The 17,526-nt window shown below is 33.9% G+C and overlaps 3 protein-coding genes across 5 annotated transcripts in view; 2 read left to right on the top strand and 1 right to left on the bottom strand.

Moving 5' to 3' along the window:
• ssrp1b (structure specific recognition protein 1b) overlaps nucleotides 1-17,526 on the bottom strand; it is a 32,768-nt gene that overhangs the window by 14,346 nt on the left and 896 nt on the right. Inside the window, exon 1 of one of the 3 annotated variants that reach the window (XM_049481181.1) lies at nucleotides 12,362-12,428. The exons of 1 other annotated variant lie outside the window; for it this stretch is intronic. The gene's annotated coding sequence lies outside the window, so the exon portion shown is untranslated. Of the gene's footprint in view, nucleotides 1-12,281; nucleotides 12,301-12,361; nucleotides 12,429-17,526 lie in introns of those variants that run through there. One more of the 3 variants, XM_049481185.1, reaches the window with a different exon arrangement.
• LOC125802913 (DNA polymerase delta subunit 4-like) lies at nucleotides 227-1,928 on the top strand. The gene is made up of 5 exons (XM_049481186.1): nucleotides 227-361; nucleotides 689-793; nucleotides 934-1,023; nucleotides 1,620-1,731; nucleotides 1,832-1,928. The coding sequence occupies exons 2-5, from the start codon at nucleotides 691-693 to the stop codon at nucleotides 1,854-1,856; spliced, it is 330 nt and encodes a 109-aa protein (XP_049337143.1). The 5' UTR covers nucleotides 227-361; nucleotides 689-690; the 3' UTR covers nucleotides 1,857-1,928.
• Nucleotides 230-15,251, top strand: LOC103021994 (DNA polymerase delta 4, accessory subunit). The gene is given in 6 exon segments (XM_049481187.1): nucleotides 230-361; nucleotides 13,301-13,366; nucleotides 13,369-13,398; nucleotides 13,546-13,635; nucleotides 14,479-14,590; nucleotides 14,733-15,251. Coding segments are annotated over 5 exon segments (321 nt in total). The 5' UTR covers nucleotides 230-361; nucleotides 13,301-13,302; the 3' UTR covers nucleotides 14,758-15,251.

Here is a 17,526-nt window from a genome sequence, read left to right as displayed (position 1 = left end):
ATAATAATAATAATAATAATAATAATAATATAACATGACAGAAATTTAAGGAGAGGTAAAGGGTTTTTAATGTTGTTTTTGTTGTCATTTTTATTGTTATGATTTAACGTGAGACTATGAATCGTTTGAATAATTTGGTTCAAATGAATCGGTTCAATGCTGAAACGAACGAGGCAGTAGAGCAACATGAGTGCGTACGTCATACGTACGAAATAAGCCCCCCACAAACGTCATCACGCAGTGTGCTTGGCCACGCCCCTACCCTTGTTTTGTAAACGTTCGGGTAGGAAATCTTATCGTTGACTGAGGATCCGCGGTGTTTACAGTGGTTACAGTGTTCACTGGATACACAGAGCTGCAGGTGAGTGCTGTAGCTTCAGAACTGTAAAACATTTATGAACACGAGAGCTACAGATACTGTTTATAAATATGTGAACACGGTCTGAGTTTAAGACACAGGAAACAATACCTGAGACTGGGCACAGCTCAGCTCAGTATTATGTACACGTAGACAGTGTTTTTTAACTTTAACTGGGATAAAATTCTGATATTTGGGGGTATCAGATCATATTGGACAGAGTTTTTGGCCAAATGGGAAAATGAAAGTACATGGGACATGCATGTGATAGGTCCTAAATGTGTGGTTCTTGATGGGTGTTGTCGGACACCATTGATTCCCTTCCCCCAGGCATGACAGCCAAACGAGGTCTCATCACTGACACATTTAAAGTAGTGAAGAAGGCGAGGAAAGATGACAAAAGAAACAAGAGACCTCCTTCACCACCTGCTGCAGGTGAGACTGTGTGATAGTGTGCAGCTTAAGTTAGAATCATGTTGTTTTTATATAGTTTGGTATCAAAACTATGTTGATGAATGGAAAGATTTGCAATTGTTATTCTGTTGTTATGTTATTACCATTTGATGATCTCTCAGATCCAGAACCTCCTCGCCCCAGTAAAAGAGAAATTGATCTGCAGGAACTGAGAAAGTTTGACCTGGACTGGCGTTTTGGGCCATGCACAGGTAATACAAAAGAGTCAGAAGTGTTTATAATTCTCTAATTACACTGACAAATCCTTAGTGCTCAGGAAGTTAATATTATTATGGGTACAAAGAAATGCCCCTTTCAAACTAAAAAAATGGCTGCTGGAAAACACTGGGTATTTGGGGGGAAATTTTAATCTAGGATGCACCCTGCTGTACAATTGTAGTGTTTCCCTTGCTTATACACATTTAACAAATGTCAGAGATTTTTTTCTATTCAAACTTTTGCACATATTGCTTCAGATGTGGCCAAAATAAGAAGCATGAGTAAAATCTCAAAAGGAATCTAGTTTCAGTCTTGCAAATGATGACTAATGATGCAGCCTTTGCATATGAGAGTGTATGAGAGTGTAGTTAAAGCATGTGTTGGAATAAGGAAAAGCGAAAAATATACAGAGGAGGGTGCCTCCAGAACCACTGCTAAATTATTAAATGTGGATAAACATATGCACATTGTAAATAAAGTATTGATTATTTTTTTCTTCTTAACAAATTTCACAGAAGGATAGAAGTCATTTGGAATTTTGGTATGTACCTATGTACTTCCTCTCTTGCATGTGTGAATGTGTATGTAGGGATCAGCCGATTACAAAGATGGGAGAGGGCAGCACTGCATGGGCTGGACCCCCCACATGAGATTAAAGATATACTGCTGACGGAGAGCGTGGACCCAGAGTACACACATAGGTACTATGAGCATGAATATATTTAGCAAAAATAATAATATTACACATACATGGAGGTCTGTAAGTGCATATGTAATTGTTTGTTCTGTCCTGTATTTCAGCCTCTGGCGGGATTACCCATTGTAAAGAAAGATGCCTGAAGAGAAAAAAGAAGATTGTGAGAGTGGATGATTGTTGATTGTTTATGATCATGATTGATCCAACATGTGAGCTTGCCATGTTTTACACTACGTTTATAGTAAAACCCTTTTAACAAAAGCATCCCTTTGTCATCAACTTTTAAGGTATTTTCTTTCTTAAACTGGACTGTCTGTCTTGAAGTGAGCTACATTATCAAACTCAGCAGGTAAGCAAAACAGGCTAACACACAATGCCTTGATTGCAACTGGCAGGTTGTATAGTTTATTCTACGATTGGGAATGAAGTGTCAAAGAAATGAAAAGGATAGACTATTGTGTACAAAATCTGTTAATTTAGGATGCATCTGTTGGTGATTGTATCACAGTGCTTGTATCAGCTTTAATAATGGAAGTAGCAGCATATTGAAAATAATCTCACTAGGCCCAAAGCCAGTCATCAGCAATTTAAGTTATAAAGCTCCAGCATTGGTCTGTGGAGTTTTGGCGCTGCAGACTTTGGAATATGTTAGAATGTGTTGTTTTTGTTTAATATAACCCTAATTGAACATGAACAGGCTTTAAATAATATGGTGTACAAATTAGAGCAAAGAAAATGACTAATTAAACACTAATTAAAAATAAGAAAACCCATAGTGAGATAATATGATAAGGTCCATCCATTCTTTAAATTTTCTAAATGAAGTACACAGAGTACAAGCACACACCTTATAGGTGAATATTAGCTTGTTTCGTGACATAAAGCATTTTCTGTAGGTTTGGTAGTGCTTTGAGAATACATGACACATGAAAATGCACCAGCCACAATTTCTAGAGATAAGGCTTACATAAGCTAAGGTCATGAAATTAACTGCTGGATTGATTTACTTGTGCTAACGAATTAATACTAATGGCCTGAGAAGTATAGGAATATACAGTACTAAGGAATATACAGTACAGTCACACAAAGGCACACAATATTGACAGAAAGCTCAGCTGTTAAGACAGCTTAACAGTTGTGAAGTTAAACCCAGGTTTTTATTTTAATATTTTTATTTGGCAAATTATCTACCATCCTGTGAAGTATCTGCTTTATCACACAGAGCAAGTCTCACTAATGCTGATTTTTAGATCAGAAACACAGGTAGTTCAATAACCCTGTGATTCTCCACTGAGCAGTAGAGAGGAGAACAGTGACTATTGTTGCTGCTCTATTGTTAGCTTCTAAGTCGTTTGTATGATGAGCCGTGAGTTGAAGGTTATTTTACTGCTTTCTTTTATGGGGTGTTGTATGGATGTATGTAAAAATCTGGGGCTCAGACCAATTATTTTAGGTGACTTCTAGTATACCCTGTATAATGTTTGTCTATTTTTTCTTTTTTTTAATTAATTAAATTGACAAATTAATGAATGATTATTTAAATAATTATTGGTATTTATTTTTTTTTATTTCTTTTGTATTTTAACTAAAGTTGTAGGTATTTTCATAGTCACTTTTATGCCAACAGAATCAATATGTTGGTTTTATACATCAGACTACATTACCACAGCAGGTAAATGTGGGAGTTCTGTTGATATTATTGTACTATATGCTGATATGCTCATTCATTAGGTCTGGGAGTTCTCACAAAGTGTTAAGTTTTATCTTAGTCTATAGCAGCAATAAGTTTTCCCACAGAGGCCACCAACATAACAAAGTTCAATTTCTTTTATACCTAGGAATGGGCTAAAATTCCTCCAAGATAGTGTGCAGGACTGATCAACAATTACTGGATCTGGGGTGGGTTTCCCGAAAGCTTCGTAACGCTAAGAACTTCGTTATCTCGTACTTAAGATTGATCGTTAATTAAAGAGTGTTTCCCAAACCCGTGCGTAACTAAAGTACTACGTAAACTCGCTCGCAGATTAACGAGTGCCCTGACCCAGTCGTTATTCTTAACGAGCTTCTTTAGGGGATCTCGACTTGCAGTTCAGCACCTTAAACACCAGGGACCGCCAATTTTAAGGAAGAAAAATGATAATTTCCGTGTTTGAAGCAATTATATTATATAACTATTAATTATAATCAATTATATTACTATATAATTATTAATATTTTTATATTATATTACATTACTATTAATTATAATCAATCATATTACTATATAATTATATTATATTATATTATATTATATTATATTATATTATATTATTTCCTGTGTCTGCGGGTGCTCCGGTTTCCTCCCACAGTCCAAAGAAATTAGTTCAGGCTATGTGTCTGTGTCTGTCTGCCCTGTGATGGATTGGCATCCTGTCCAGGGTGTATACTGCCTTCAGCCCGATGCCAGTATAGACTCCAGCCACCAAGCGCCCCCCAAATCCCCCCTCCCTCCCCCGCGTCCCTTAACGGATAAAGCGGTTGACGAGTGAGTAAGTGAGTGAATAAGTTATATTATAGTTATATTATATATAGTATAATAATTATATTATAGTATATTACATTATATTATAATGCCAACTATGGCTTGTAGTCTAACTGGGCATATTGGAATTGGCCAATCAAACCCACGAGTAAATTATTAAAATGCAGATTAGCGATGATAGAAGTCTTGACATTAACGCTGCAAGAAATGCAATCAGTCAATTCCTGCAGATGATGCTCACGGTCTAAGCAAAGCTGCAAAGTCACCAAGTCCGTTGATTCTGTAATCAGGCTGTTATGTGGCATACACACACTTATATACAGTTCCCAAAAGACCAGGAATTACAGCACAACATAATATATTTCCATGCTATTCGGAAAATCCCTGGTATGCGGTGTGGTGTCTTTAATCCCACCTACACGTATTGTAAAGGGTATCGGTGAATGTGCAGGTAATATTTAATATTATTCCTTAATCAGGTGCTTCTAACCAACATTGTGGCCGTTCATCTGGGCAAACTCTGGGGTGTTTCAGCTCGCAAATATATAAATACCAGTCAAAAGTTGGACAAGTCTCATTCAATATTTTTTTTTTTTTTACGTTGTCGATTATTATTAAAACCATGAAAACTTATTGACGCAAATGGAATTAGTAGACAAAAAGGTGCATGGCCTTGACAATCCCCTAACATAAACCCATTGATTTAGGATGAGCTGGAGCTTCACAGTATAAAGTACAAAACATATTTCTGTTGGTTAAATATATATATATATATATATATATATATATATATATATATATATATATATATATATATATATATACATTTACATTTTAAACCAACAGAAATATGTTTATATATATATATATATATATATATATATATATATATATATATATATATATATATATATATATATATATATACAGGAACATACGTATATGTATATTATTATATTATTTTTATAATATTAATAATTAGAATAATAATAAATTAATATTACTATCAATATTACTATTAATAATGTTAGTATAGTATCTATTAATATAATATATATTAACAATAATAGTTTTAAATATTAAAAAAATAAATTTAATGTTTTAAAATAGATTCGATTTTTGAGTATTTATTTAGTCATATGTATCTTTAGGAGTATAATGTTGTTAACACATTTCTACGTTTTTAGGGTGTCATAGTGAATAAATACTTCATATAGGCAGTGTTGAATCGATATTTGTGGTTCGATTGAGCGCGCTGTTTCGGGGGAGGAGTCAACAAAGACGTTCTTTAACCTCGTTCGTTAATTTTCACGTTGCGAAGCTCTTTGGGAAACACTCGCAGAACTGGCTCGTTCTTTACTGACGTCATTCGTTACTTCGTTCGTTATTCGCTAAGATTGATCGTTTTTGGGAAACCCACCCCTGTTTAGTCGCAGTTTTTGCTGCACAAGGGGGTAATGCTGAAAAATACTGATACTTTTTCATGAAAGCTTTCATGTGTCTCGGCATGCTCTCTTAACAGTTTTTTACACTGTTTTTGGGTGACTTTATGGCACTCCTAGGGCAAAAATTCAAGCTGTTCAACTTTGTTTGATGGCTTGTGACCGTCCAACATCTTACATGATTACATTCAGAGGTTTTTCAATGGGGTTCAGGTCTGGGAGATTGACTGTCATCTTATTTCAATGTCAGTCAGCAACCACAGGATGACACCAAGAGACCTATAAAAAGAATGGCAAATGGCAGCTGGGGTGAAATGCATGGATAAAACAGTTCAAAACAATCTTCAAAATGATCTTTTGCGCCAGAAGCGGCATAAGGTCTCCCAAAAGCAGTGTGAAAAACAGACACATGAAAGCTGTGATTAAACATTTGGGTTATTCTACCAATTATTGATAGGCTACTGAACCCTTCCTTAGATAGTTGTTTCTAAATGAATATGAACTTGTTTTCTTTGCATAATTTGAGTTTGGAGAGCACTGCATCTTTTTGGGTAATTTGACCATTTTAATATAACAATGTTTAGATCAAAATTGTGCATAAACTTTTAAAGTTTCTGAGGTTCACGGGTAATTTTGAATAGCAAATGAGCTCATTTTGAATTGCAAACCAAATAGTACTTTACATAAACATAGTGACCCATGATTCCTATCAGCACCACTTTCAAAAAAGCATCAGGTTTTGGATTACAATTTTCAGTACTTTGTCATTCTTTTTGTTGCAAGCAAGGGCACCCTAGTGGGCCCTCATTTTTCCCATGCGTGCGGCAAAATTAGATTACTTTAGATTACAAATCTAATATTCACATGATACATTTATTTAATTACATTAATAAAAAATACTACTTAGATGAAGAATTGGCAATTGGCAGTCATGTTATTTTCTTTTTAAAGTATAAACAGAATACCCAAGTGTAGTGTAGCTAGATGAATATTACCAAGGTTTAGCAGGTAAGGTTTCCAGCCATTCTAGAAAATAGATAATTACAGTATTATAAAGTAGAGGCACTGTAAGAGAAAATAAAGTACTGCTGCCAGTATTGTTAATAAACGGTGGATTTTTTTTTCAGTGTGTTTATGAACTGGAAGTAGTCACACATATTGTTCACAACACAATTAAAAAGCCATTTAAGACTTCTGCATTAAGAGATACAGAACTGTGGTAATGATCTACAAATATTAGTCAGATTAACTGGCCCTAACCTACAATGTTAAGTAAGTAAGTACAATTCATTAGTTAGTTTAGATTCTGATCAGGGTGTTACTTTAGTTCAAATTATTTGGTTTCAATTAATTCAACATGTTTCATATTGCCATAAATGTGTGAAACTTACTTTGTTTTTAAGCAAACTATACAAACAACATTCAATACCAATTTCCCTTTTCGTATTTTTAAGGCAATCCATTTGCATGCTTTATCTATTTTACATGTCCCTCTAAAGGTCATCAGGCAGTGTAGTCCTATTTCCTTGTTTTATAAAGGCTCAGGTAAAGGAAATCTTTTTGTTGGCTGATGACCCACAGATTTTAACTTGTTGTCGGACACACAGCTGCAAGTAAGTGCTATATAGAAACTAGGCACATTTACCATAGTTATAGTAAAGAAGGCAAGGAAAGATGGCTGAAGAAAGAAGAAACGTTCAACCCCCCCCTGCAGGTAAGATTGTGTGACAGTGTCCAGTTAATTAATTAATCAGGTTATATTAGAATTATGTTATTGTTTATATAATTAAATATTTAGCATCAAAACTGGGTAGATGAATAAAATAGGTTGTAATTTGATGCTAATTGTTATGTTACTGTTATGTAATTACTATGCAGTTCTCTCTCAGATACTTTTTATAAATGCCTGTTATAAAATAGCAGTGTAATAAATGTAGTAAAAAGCAGACTCTGGTTTTAAAGTAAAAAAAGTGTGTTGCCCCACTTTATTTAAGATTAAGATATAAATATATTAATGTATATTAAATATTTATGTATATATTAATATATATTTAATATATGAAAAATGTTAACTCATCTTTTCATTAATGCATCAAGCTGCTAGCTGCATTCTGATGTTCTGAGGTCAATAACTAAGTACTCGGTTAGCAACACAAGTTAGCTAGGATTAATGAATAGATTAAAACACAATAAAGATTAAAAAACAATAAAGAAAATATCTCAATTCTGTTAACATTTGCATCTAATTTTAAGCATTTCAAGTAAGGCTGGTATATGTTATTATTACAGAGCAACATATTTCTGGTTTAATTCAAAATGTCTTTGTGGTTATGCTAAGCTGGATATTGCATTGTTGCTAATTAAAATTATATTGACTTCTTTTTTGAAAAGTAGTTTGGATATGGAAAGGGTTGTTAATGCATTCCATTCAGCTTATATTTTGGCCTACATTTGTGAAAACCATTTGCTCCTCAGCTAAAAATAACAGAATTACACAGTTTAAAATACTTTCTTTGCAGGGTGATGAATGCGATAGATTAAACTCATTACTTGTTACTTGCTCACCTATTGCTTAGGTCTCTCCTCCTTAATAAATGTATGAGTTTGTGATTGTGTGTTTGGGGACCACTTGAGAGGAGAGATTATGTTATTTTTTATATAATTACATATTTAGCATCAAAACTGGTTAGATAAATAAAATAGGTTGTAATATGAGGCTAGTTGTTATGTTATTGTTATGTAATTACTATGCAATGCTCTTTCACATACAGAACCTCCTCACCCAAATCAGAGAGAGATTGAACTGCAGATGCTAAGGACATTTGATTTGGACTCACGTTTTGGGCCATTCACAGGTAATACAGAGAGATGGTAGTGCTTATAAAGCACTTATAACACAGATAGGTTGATATTAGATATTCAATGGATATTCTTTTACTTTCAGTATGCTAAGAAACAACCTTTAGTTTGGTAAAATAGGCCTTGGTAAAATATTAATTTATTATTTGGACTAGATTATTGCATTTTTTACCAAAATAAGCGTTGTAGTTTATCAGATGTGTCTCTTTATAATATTAAATAGAATATTCAAAATCTGTATGTCAAACATATGTCACAGTAGCAATTTAGGCACAATAGCTAGTATTAATGAACAGATGTAAAGTAAAAGCAATTTTTTATTTATTTTTTTTGTTTTGTTTGTACTATATCTCAATTCTGTTAATATTTGCATCTAATTTTAAGCGTTTTAAGGAAGGCTGGTATATGTGATTATTACAGAGCAACATATTTCTGGTATATGTCAAAATGTCTTTGTGGTTATGCTAAGCTGGAAATTGCATTGTTGCTGATTAAAATTATATTGCCTTTGTTTTTGTAAAGTAGTTTGGATATGGAAAGGGTTGTTAAATGCATTCCATTCAGCTTATATTTTGGCCTAAACATGTAAAATTGGAAGTCTATGTGAGTTATTCCTTCATTCAGATAAAAAAAAAACAGAATTACACAGTTTAGAATACTTTCTTAGCAAGGTGATGAATGCGATAGATTAAACTGATTACTTGTTTCTTGCTCACCTATTGCTTATGTCGCTCCTCTTTAATGAATGTGTGAATTTGTAAATGTGTGTGTAGGGATCACCCGAAAGGAGAGATGGCATAATGCAGACCAGAAAAAGCTGAACCCCGACCCAGATATTATAAATATACTAGAGAGGAACAGCTCGGACCCAGAATATATACAATAGTAGGATACTATTGGCACACATATATTTAGCACAAATTCATTTGTATACTATTCTGTGATATTACTAGTCACATTTTGTATCACAAAAATATGTGCTCACATGTCTGACCTTTTCAATATTTCAGCACCTATAAGGACTTGTGAGGAGGGAAAAACGAAGAGAAAATAAAGGATCGTGAGAACAGATGCTGATCATGATTGTTTAGTTGCTCATGCTTGCCTGTTGCTGTGCTACATTTATAGTACATATCAATAATAACATAGTCCTTTGTTGTCTGCAGCATAAGTGTTTAAATTTAGAAAGAAAATGTAAATAAGTTGAGGATTATAATTGGTCCCCTCTTGTCATCCTTGAATTCTCCTATGGGTTCTTCCTTTTTCCTTTTGAGGGAGTTTTTCCTTGTTTTATCTTTTATTCTTATCCATTTTTCTGACTTTCTGATTTCTGTAAACTGTTTTTGTACCACATCATCAGCGGTAATAACACAACAAATAAATTATACAAATTATACAAAAAACTTTGTTTGATACTGCTTTGATTGAAGATATTGTACACTTGACAATGCATCAGCCACAATATTATCAACTCACTTTTTGTGATGGATTTCTAGAGAACATATGCATATATGCTTCTTCATGTCCAGAATCAATGGATTAAAACTGCTCAAATCTTATGCTGTGTCAGAACAGGGGCTTTGACAGACTGGTATTGATTTATATTGTCTATTTGAGCTGATTTTTCTCTCTGAAGCCTGAAGGGGGGGTGAAGGTACAGGTAAAATATATCTTGAGGGGAATGTGCAGAAGTTCAATTCTGCTTCTTCTCTATTCTGAGCTCCCCTTAAATAAAGTGATGGAGTTCAGCAGCACCTTTTTTGTTCTCTAAATGATGCTGATGGAGAAACAGAACAGCTGTTAAGACAGACAGCTAACTAACAAACTCACTGTCTGACTGTCTTGTTATGATTCTGTTAGCTAATATATTATTCAGCAAATCTGACAATTTTATTTTAAACAGTTTTAAACAGTGCCACCGCCCAGCCAGCGAGCTAAACACACGCAGACATATTCGCTAATAGCTGGATAGCTAGCTGTGAGCTGCTGCTCCTGAAATAGACTGCAGCTTAGCATTCCTCCAACAAGCAAAGGACTCGGTTTATCTGATATCTATGGCAAGCCAACTAAGCCAAAACGTGTGGGAAAGAAACGCCTCCACACGTAAAAATATGACGTGTCCACACGTAAAAAAATCACGTGTTGACAGATAAAGACGTTATCTTTTTACGTGTACAGACGTAATCTTTTTACGTGTGGAGGCGTAAATTTATGCCGTCTGTACATCACGTGCTTTTTTTCACCTGTACAGACGTGGATATATTACGTGTACAGACGTAAAAAATTAACGTCTTGGGATTTACTGTCCATCTCAAAAAGCCGCAGTTGCAATATGCAGCCTGTAGATGGCAACATTTACTGAGCTGTAGAAGCAGTCTTAATATGCCTGTACAACACCTCATATCTGCTAGGACAGATTAAAATGTGGATAAACAAGTATTTTTAATGCCACAGTGCCCTACTCAGGGAACATAACATTCCCTACATTAACACACAAGAAATATAACTATTATTGCTAGGTGTAAGACAGATCCCACAGGGAAAGTCATATTAAGTCAAGTCATATTATAGCGGCACAATTAACACTAAAGCAAGGCTGTTATTAAAAATGTTAGGTCTAAAAAAAAATTTAAAAAATGAACTACAATCAATATAAACACAATATTTCAGTCCTAACTGTCCACACTTAAAGTCTTAACTTTTAAAATGTTATACTTTTAAATTGTAATTTTGCTTTTTTAAGCCCTAGTAAACAACATTCGGTGTTCAGCCACTGAATTTAGTAAATTTAGAGTCACAATTTCTCTGTATCTTTTATTAGTTTCTTTTACATTTTTATTGTCCTAAAGCAAATCAAAATGACAAAATAACCATAGATTATTGTGCAGATGACTAGTACTACAAAAACTAATAATAATAATAATAATAATAATAATAATAATAATAATAATAATAATAATAATAATAATAACAATAATATGACTAATATATATACTATGAATTGCATTTTAATAAAATAGACATCCAAAGTATACAATACAAATAATGCTATATTAAAATATAGCTTTTTTAAACTGTTTTAGCATTCTCTGTTTTATAGATGTGAAGTGTTTTTATTGTCTTTTTTTTCGTTTTGAGCGCACGCCCCCCCCCCCAGAGGATGGCGAGGAACTCGTATGTAATTTACTGTAATTTAATGTAATTTATTTAGAGCTAACAAGTACTGAAAGCAATGGCAGGGCAAAGATTTAGATTGCTTCAGGAAAACTTTAACAGAATTGTGAACAGCCATGATTGCACTGACCTAAAGGCAGGGTAAACACTATGGATATAAAATGGCGGGGGTTACATCATGTGAAATAGGGGGTACATCATAGACACATGATTACAACGTTTCAGTTATGTGGACCTTGCGTGCAGAGTGTGTATGAGTATGTATGGGGCTATGTCACGGTACGTAGACACTGCGTTGTAACCCACGTAAGCGTCTTATGAATATGGAATACAATACGTTGCATGACATCATGTGTTGTCAGGCTGCCTTATTACAATGCAAATGTATGCATAGGCGCGTTTACCGATTGGATGTTAGATGCCAAAACGTGTATACACGAACAGTTTTACCGCCTGTACACGTGATTTTTTTACGTGTGGACACGTCATATTTTTACGCGTGGAGGCGTTTCTTTCCCACACGTTTTGGCTTAGTTGGCTTGCCATAGATATCCGCACACAGCGTCTCACTACAGGGTCACACACTCCTGAGTCACAGCGAGGGCTGAACCGCGCAGCTGCTGTTAAATAGCATTTACTGTTTATTGGAGAATTCTGGAACTGAGAGGAAACCGCTAGCGATGTCCAACTCGTGAATGAACGATTCTTTTGAATCGATTCATTAAAAAAAAAATTCCGAGCCATTTACTTTTTTGTTTTGATAAATAAATAAAATATATTTTTTATATATTTCCTTATTTAAATAATAGTTTTAAACACTTTAAATAAAAATAGATACTTCCGTAAGTTTATGTAGTAACTATTATGTCGTTATTATTATTAGCTGTGGTGGTAGTAGTAGTATATCAGAATAAAAAAATAGGAGATACTAGCTATGTTCAGTTTTTCTTTTTATGTTTTTTTTTCTTTTTTCTTATTTAAGGAAAGATATTTAAGTAGTATTTTAGTGTCTAACTCTAAGGTCTAAATATTTTATTATTATTATTATTATTATTATTATTATTATTATTATTACTATTATCATCATCATCATCATCATCATCATCATCATCATCATCATTATTATTAGTAGTAGTAGTAGAAGTAGTAGTAGTAGTAGTAGTAGTATTAAACAAACTAATAGAATAACAGAGTCAACGCAAAATGATAAAAAAATAGTAGATACCCACTGTATAGACTTGTGATATAAAAAAACTCATAATTAACCAATTCACTTAGTAAACTAAAGATGCCATAATAATAATAATAATAATAATAATAATAATAATAATAACAATAATAATAATATTTTGTATTAATATTATTACTATTAGTAGTAGTAATGTTATAATATCAAAGCAATAATAATAATAATAATAATAATAATAATAATAATAATAATAATAATGATAATAATAATAATAATAATAATATAACATGACAGAAATTTAAGGAGAGGGAAAGGGTTTTTAATGTTGTTTTTGTTGTCATTTTTATTGTTATGATTTAACGTGACACCATTGATTCCCTTCCCCCAGGCATGACAGCCAAACGAGGTCTCATCACTGATACATTTAAAGTAGTGAAGAAGGCAAGGAAAGAAGAAACAAGAGACCTCCTTCACCACCTGATGCAGGTGAGACTGTGTGATGGTGTGCAGCTTAAGTTAGAATCATGTTGTTTTTATATAGTTTGGTATCAAAACTATGTTGATGAATGAAAAGATTTGCAATATGGGGTTGTTATGCTATTGTTATGTTATTACCATTTGATGCTCTCTCAGATCCAGAACCTCCTCGCCCCAGTAAAAGAGAAATTGATCTGCAGGAACTGAGGAAGTTTGACCTGGACTGGCGTTTTGGGCCATGCACAGGTAATACAAAAGAGTCATAAGTGTTTATAATGCTCTTATTACACTGACAAATGGTTTGTGCAGAGGAAGTTAATAATATTATTGGTACAAAGTAATACCTTGCCCTACACAGTTTGGTGTTTTACTTGTTTAAAAAGGTATAAAGCACTATTCAAGTGATTTAACTGTCGTAGGCAAAATTATAACAAAAAAAAATCAGGTGTCATGGCAGGACAGAACACAGACACGTGCAAAGACTAGTAAAGGAAGGATACAAGGTATAGTCAATATGAGCAAGGTCAGTAACGGTAACCAGCAGCCAGAGAGAATAAACATACAATAAACAAGTAGTCCAAAGGTCATACACAAAAAGGCAACGACTAAGAGCAGGCAAAAATCAGAGTCAAAAGGGTATAGAAACAAGGTCATAACGGGATGGCAAAAACAGGCAATGAGATAACGGTTTGTAAAGAGGAGAAACTACAATACTCTGTGAGGAGTGAATGGAGGGAAGGTGTATTTATAAGGAGGTAAACAGGTGTGATCAATATTCTGGTGACAAGGGTTTCATCCACATTCTCTTCTACTTTTTTTTTTATTAAACTTCTGCACACACAAGAGCAGCAGTGCTTAAAAGCTGTTCCATCTGTTGTGGCGCATCAGGTTCTCATACATTTCCATCAGGAGCATGATAGATAATAATATAATATAGATTTTTAAAATGTATATTCAGAGAGCCTCCAGGACCAGGGTTGAATTATTAAATTAAGTTCTTACCAGATATTACAGAAGTTTGAATAAATTTGGTATTTTATTATGTGCAGTAATAGATCTCTCCTGTTTCATGTGTGAATGTGTATGTAGGGATCAGCCGATTACAAAGATGGGAGAGGGCAGCACTGCATGGGCTGGACCCCCCACATGAGATTAAAGACATACTGCTGACGGAGAGCGTGGACCCAGAGTACACACATAGGTACTATGAGCATGCATATATTGGCATCAATAATATTACATATGTTACATAATATTACACAAGTATATTTACTATGTCTGTAAACAAACATGTGTGTTTTATGTGTCTGACCTTTCTGGTATTGTTCTGTTCTATGTTTCAGCCTCTGGCGGGATTACCCATTGTGAAGAAAATAAGATGACTGAAGAAAAAGAAGATTGTGAGAGTGGATAATTGTTGATTGTTTATGATCATGATTGTTTTTTGCTCCTGTTTGCTTGTTGCTGTTTGTTAATCCAACCTGTGAGCTTGCAATGTTTTACACTACGTTTATAGTAAAACACTTTTAACAAAAAATCCCTTTGTCATAAACTCTTATTCTTACCGTTATTTAATCCTAAATTGGACACTATTCTCTAATTTAACAGATAACAGGGTGCAAACAGGCTAACACACAATGCCTTGATTGCACCTGACTTAATTTGCCATCTAGTCAAGTATCTGCATGATCACACGGCACAGCCAATTTCCTCTTAGTAGGCCTGTCACCGTAACTATATAATCAAAATATTGTACCATATGTGGTCGTGACCTGAATTATGTTTGATGACCTTAATATCTATTGTTTATTGTATTTCTATTTGTGTTTGTTCATAGACAAATTAAATACACCGATATTTTAGCCAGTCGCATAATGACCAATGCATCAATAATGGGACATCTATGCACAAAAAAGTAGATTGTGGAAGGTGAAGAAAAATATAAATACCCCAAACAATTCATAAATAAAGGTCTATTGTTCTTTTAAATGCTTATTTGCTTAATGGAGCTATTATATTTTTATTGTCAGTGGAATTAATTGGTTAAAATGACTATTACATTGTTTATTACAGTAATTTCTGGGGCAATATATTGTCCAAAAACTCTTAGAGACCTACCACTTGATTAGCAAGTCCAGTTAGAATCAGATTCTGTTTGGTGCTAAATTAAACACAAAGCCAAAAAAGGTGCAAGTGACAACCGTGACTGTAGGAAAAAAGACCATCTGAATTTGATGGTGTGTGTGTGTGAGTGCGTGTGTATGTGTGCGTGCGTGTATGTTTGTTTGTGTGTAATCACACTTAATGACAGTAATATCCAACATTATAACGAAACAAGATTCTAAATTCAGTTTGGCATTAAAGTTACAGTAGTTGCTATTTAATATTTTGTAATAAAAAACATATATTTTTTCCTATAATAACAATAAGATTTTTATCAGACTTAGCATGTGTGTAAATAGTCCACTTCCAGCAAATTAGTACATTGAATCCAGGGCTGCAAATGGCTTTTATTGCATTTTTTTTACAAAACCCTTTATATAACTTTGTATACAGATTTGAGAAGGTCAGTTTACCAGTTCCTTATAGTTCACCAGAGCAAGATCACTGAACTGAATGTTTGTATGTTCAAATACCAGCCTGTTGGGTTTAGCTCTACATATTCTGACTAGAACTAACAGAATGATGAAGCATATTTGCAGTCATCTCAAATTAATTAATGAAATATAATTAATGAAAAATATTATTTTAAAATCCATCACAGTAAGAAGAAAAAAATCCTTTTCCTAAAGGATTCTAAATATAGGCACAAAGCTACACGAAAATAAATTCTATAGAGGCTATGATAGTAATTAGCCACAAATATATAGGGACAGATAATTATGGCAACTTAATTGGGTCACTTTTGCCTTCAGGCTCTTCTTCCTACCCTTCCCCCACATGCAGTCCTCACTGTCAGTGCCAGATTTGGTCAGATGCAGCAGAGCACCATGTGGTTAATATTTACAAATACCCAGGTCCCAGGCAGATTTTCCAATTCAAAAAGGGTGTGTCAGCTTGACCCTAGGGCACACATCGTGCCATTGTCACTGCAGTGTACTTGTCTCTAAACTGCTTGGGGCAAACTTTAACACAGTTTTAAATATCTGTACTGTCACACACCTGAGCCCTGCATGTTTGTACTGGGCATGTTTGCAGAAGGAAAATCACAAAGGGGATTTCCAGCAATCATAAGCCATTAACATTAACCATTAACATTAACCATTAACCTCTGTTAATCATAAGCCATTAACAGAGGCATATTTTTATTACCATCTAATAATTATTGTTTATTTTTTTTAGTTTAGCTTTTTTTTGTGTTACTACTAGCATGCTAACAGAGTAAATTCATGAATGTGTAATGTGGAGGTGTCTGAACTCTTCCATCACAGAAACACTACAATTCTATTAATTACATTTTGCAAATTATTGTAAAACATGCTTTCTTTATATAATATAGAGTTATGTTGTTTTTGTCTCTTAATATCATTTGTAGATCAAATATCCATAAAAAGACAATGTTTTTATGTGGTGTCTTGATTTTTAACATGACTGTAGATATGATCAGTCTCAATAAGAAAAAAAAACACAACATGGTCTTCAAACTCTTGGGGGTTTTCTGGGATCAATGTGCAACAGATTTTTATAGTGAAGTACAAAAGTAATAGAAGTTAAGGGTACAAAACATCTTTAAATAGGGCCTAAAGGAGGTCAAAGTGAAATAATGGGATAGAGGAGTAAAGGAGGGGAAGAAGGAAATGAGGTTAAAAGTAGTTAGTTTCTTGGAGTTGTAAGAATTATACTTACATACATCCTTGTAGACCTGCTTAATCAGTCTCATCAAATCTCATCAAACCTTAAACAAAACAATAGACCTTATGCTGGTCTAAAACTAAGCTCGTCAAGCCCCATTGGTACCATGGTACACAATTCTCAGTACAGTAATAGCACTCAAACCTGAGCATTTCTCCTTTAATAAAACGTCAAACGCAGTAAATCCCCATCCCCTAAATGACAGATAAATTGGCGTCTATCCTTGTTGGATTTTCATTGGCTTTTAAATGTGCTAATAAAGATGTCCTACGTCTCTGATTGGTC

The sequence above is a fragment of the Astyanax mexicanus genome, chromosome 7 (genome assembly GCF_023375975.1).
Source record: "Astyanax mexicanus isolate ESR-SI-001 chromosome 7, AstMex3_surface, whole genome shotgun sequence".
In the NCBI taxonomy this organism is placed as follows: domain Eukaryota; kingdom Metazoa; phylum Chordata; class Actinopteri; order Characiformes; family Acestrorhamphidae; genus Astyanax; species Astyanax mexicanus.
The sequence above is the reverse complement of the archived record's forward strand: the minus strand, read 5'-3'. Positions and strand labels throughout refer to the sequence as shown.

Excerpts from the sequence above, each read along its gene's own strand:
- LOC125802913 (XM_049481186.1), top strand. The coding sequence starts at position 691 with ATGACAGCCAAACGAGGTCTCATCACTGACACATTTAAAGTAGTGAAG. Across the intron at positions 794-933 it reads TCCTTCACCACCTGCTGCAG|ATCCAGAACCTCCTCGCCCC; the intron begins GTGAGACTGTGT and ends ATGATCTCTCAG. Across the intron at positions 1,732-1,831 it reads GACCCAGAGTACACACATAG|CCTCTGGCGGGATTACCCAT; the intron begins GTACTATGAGCA and ends CCTGTATTTCAG.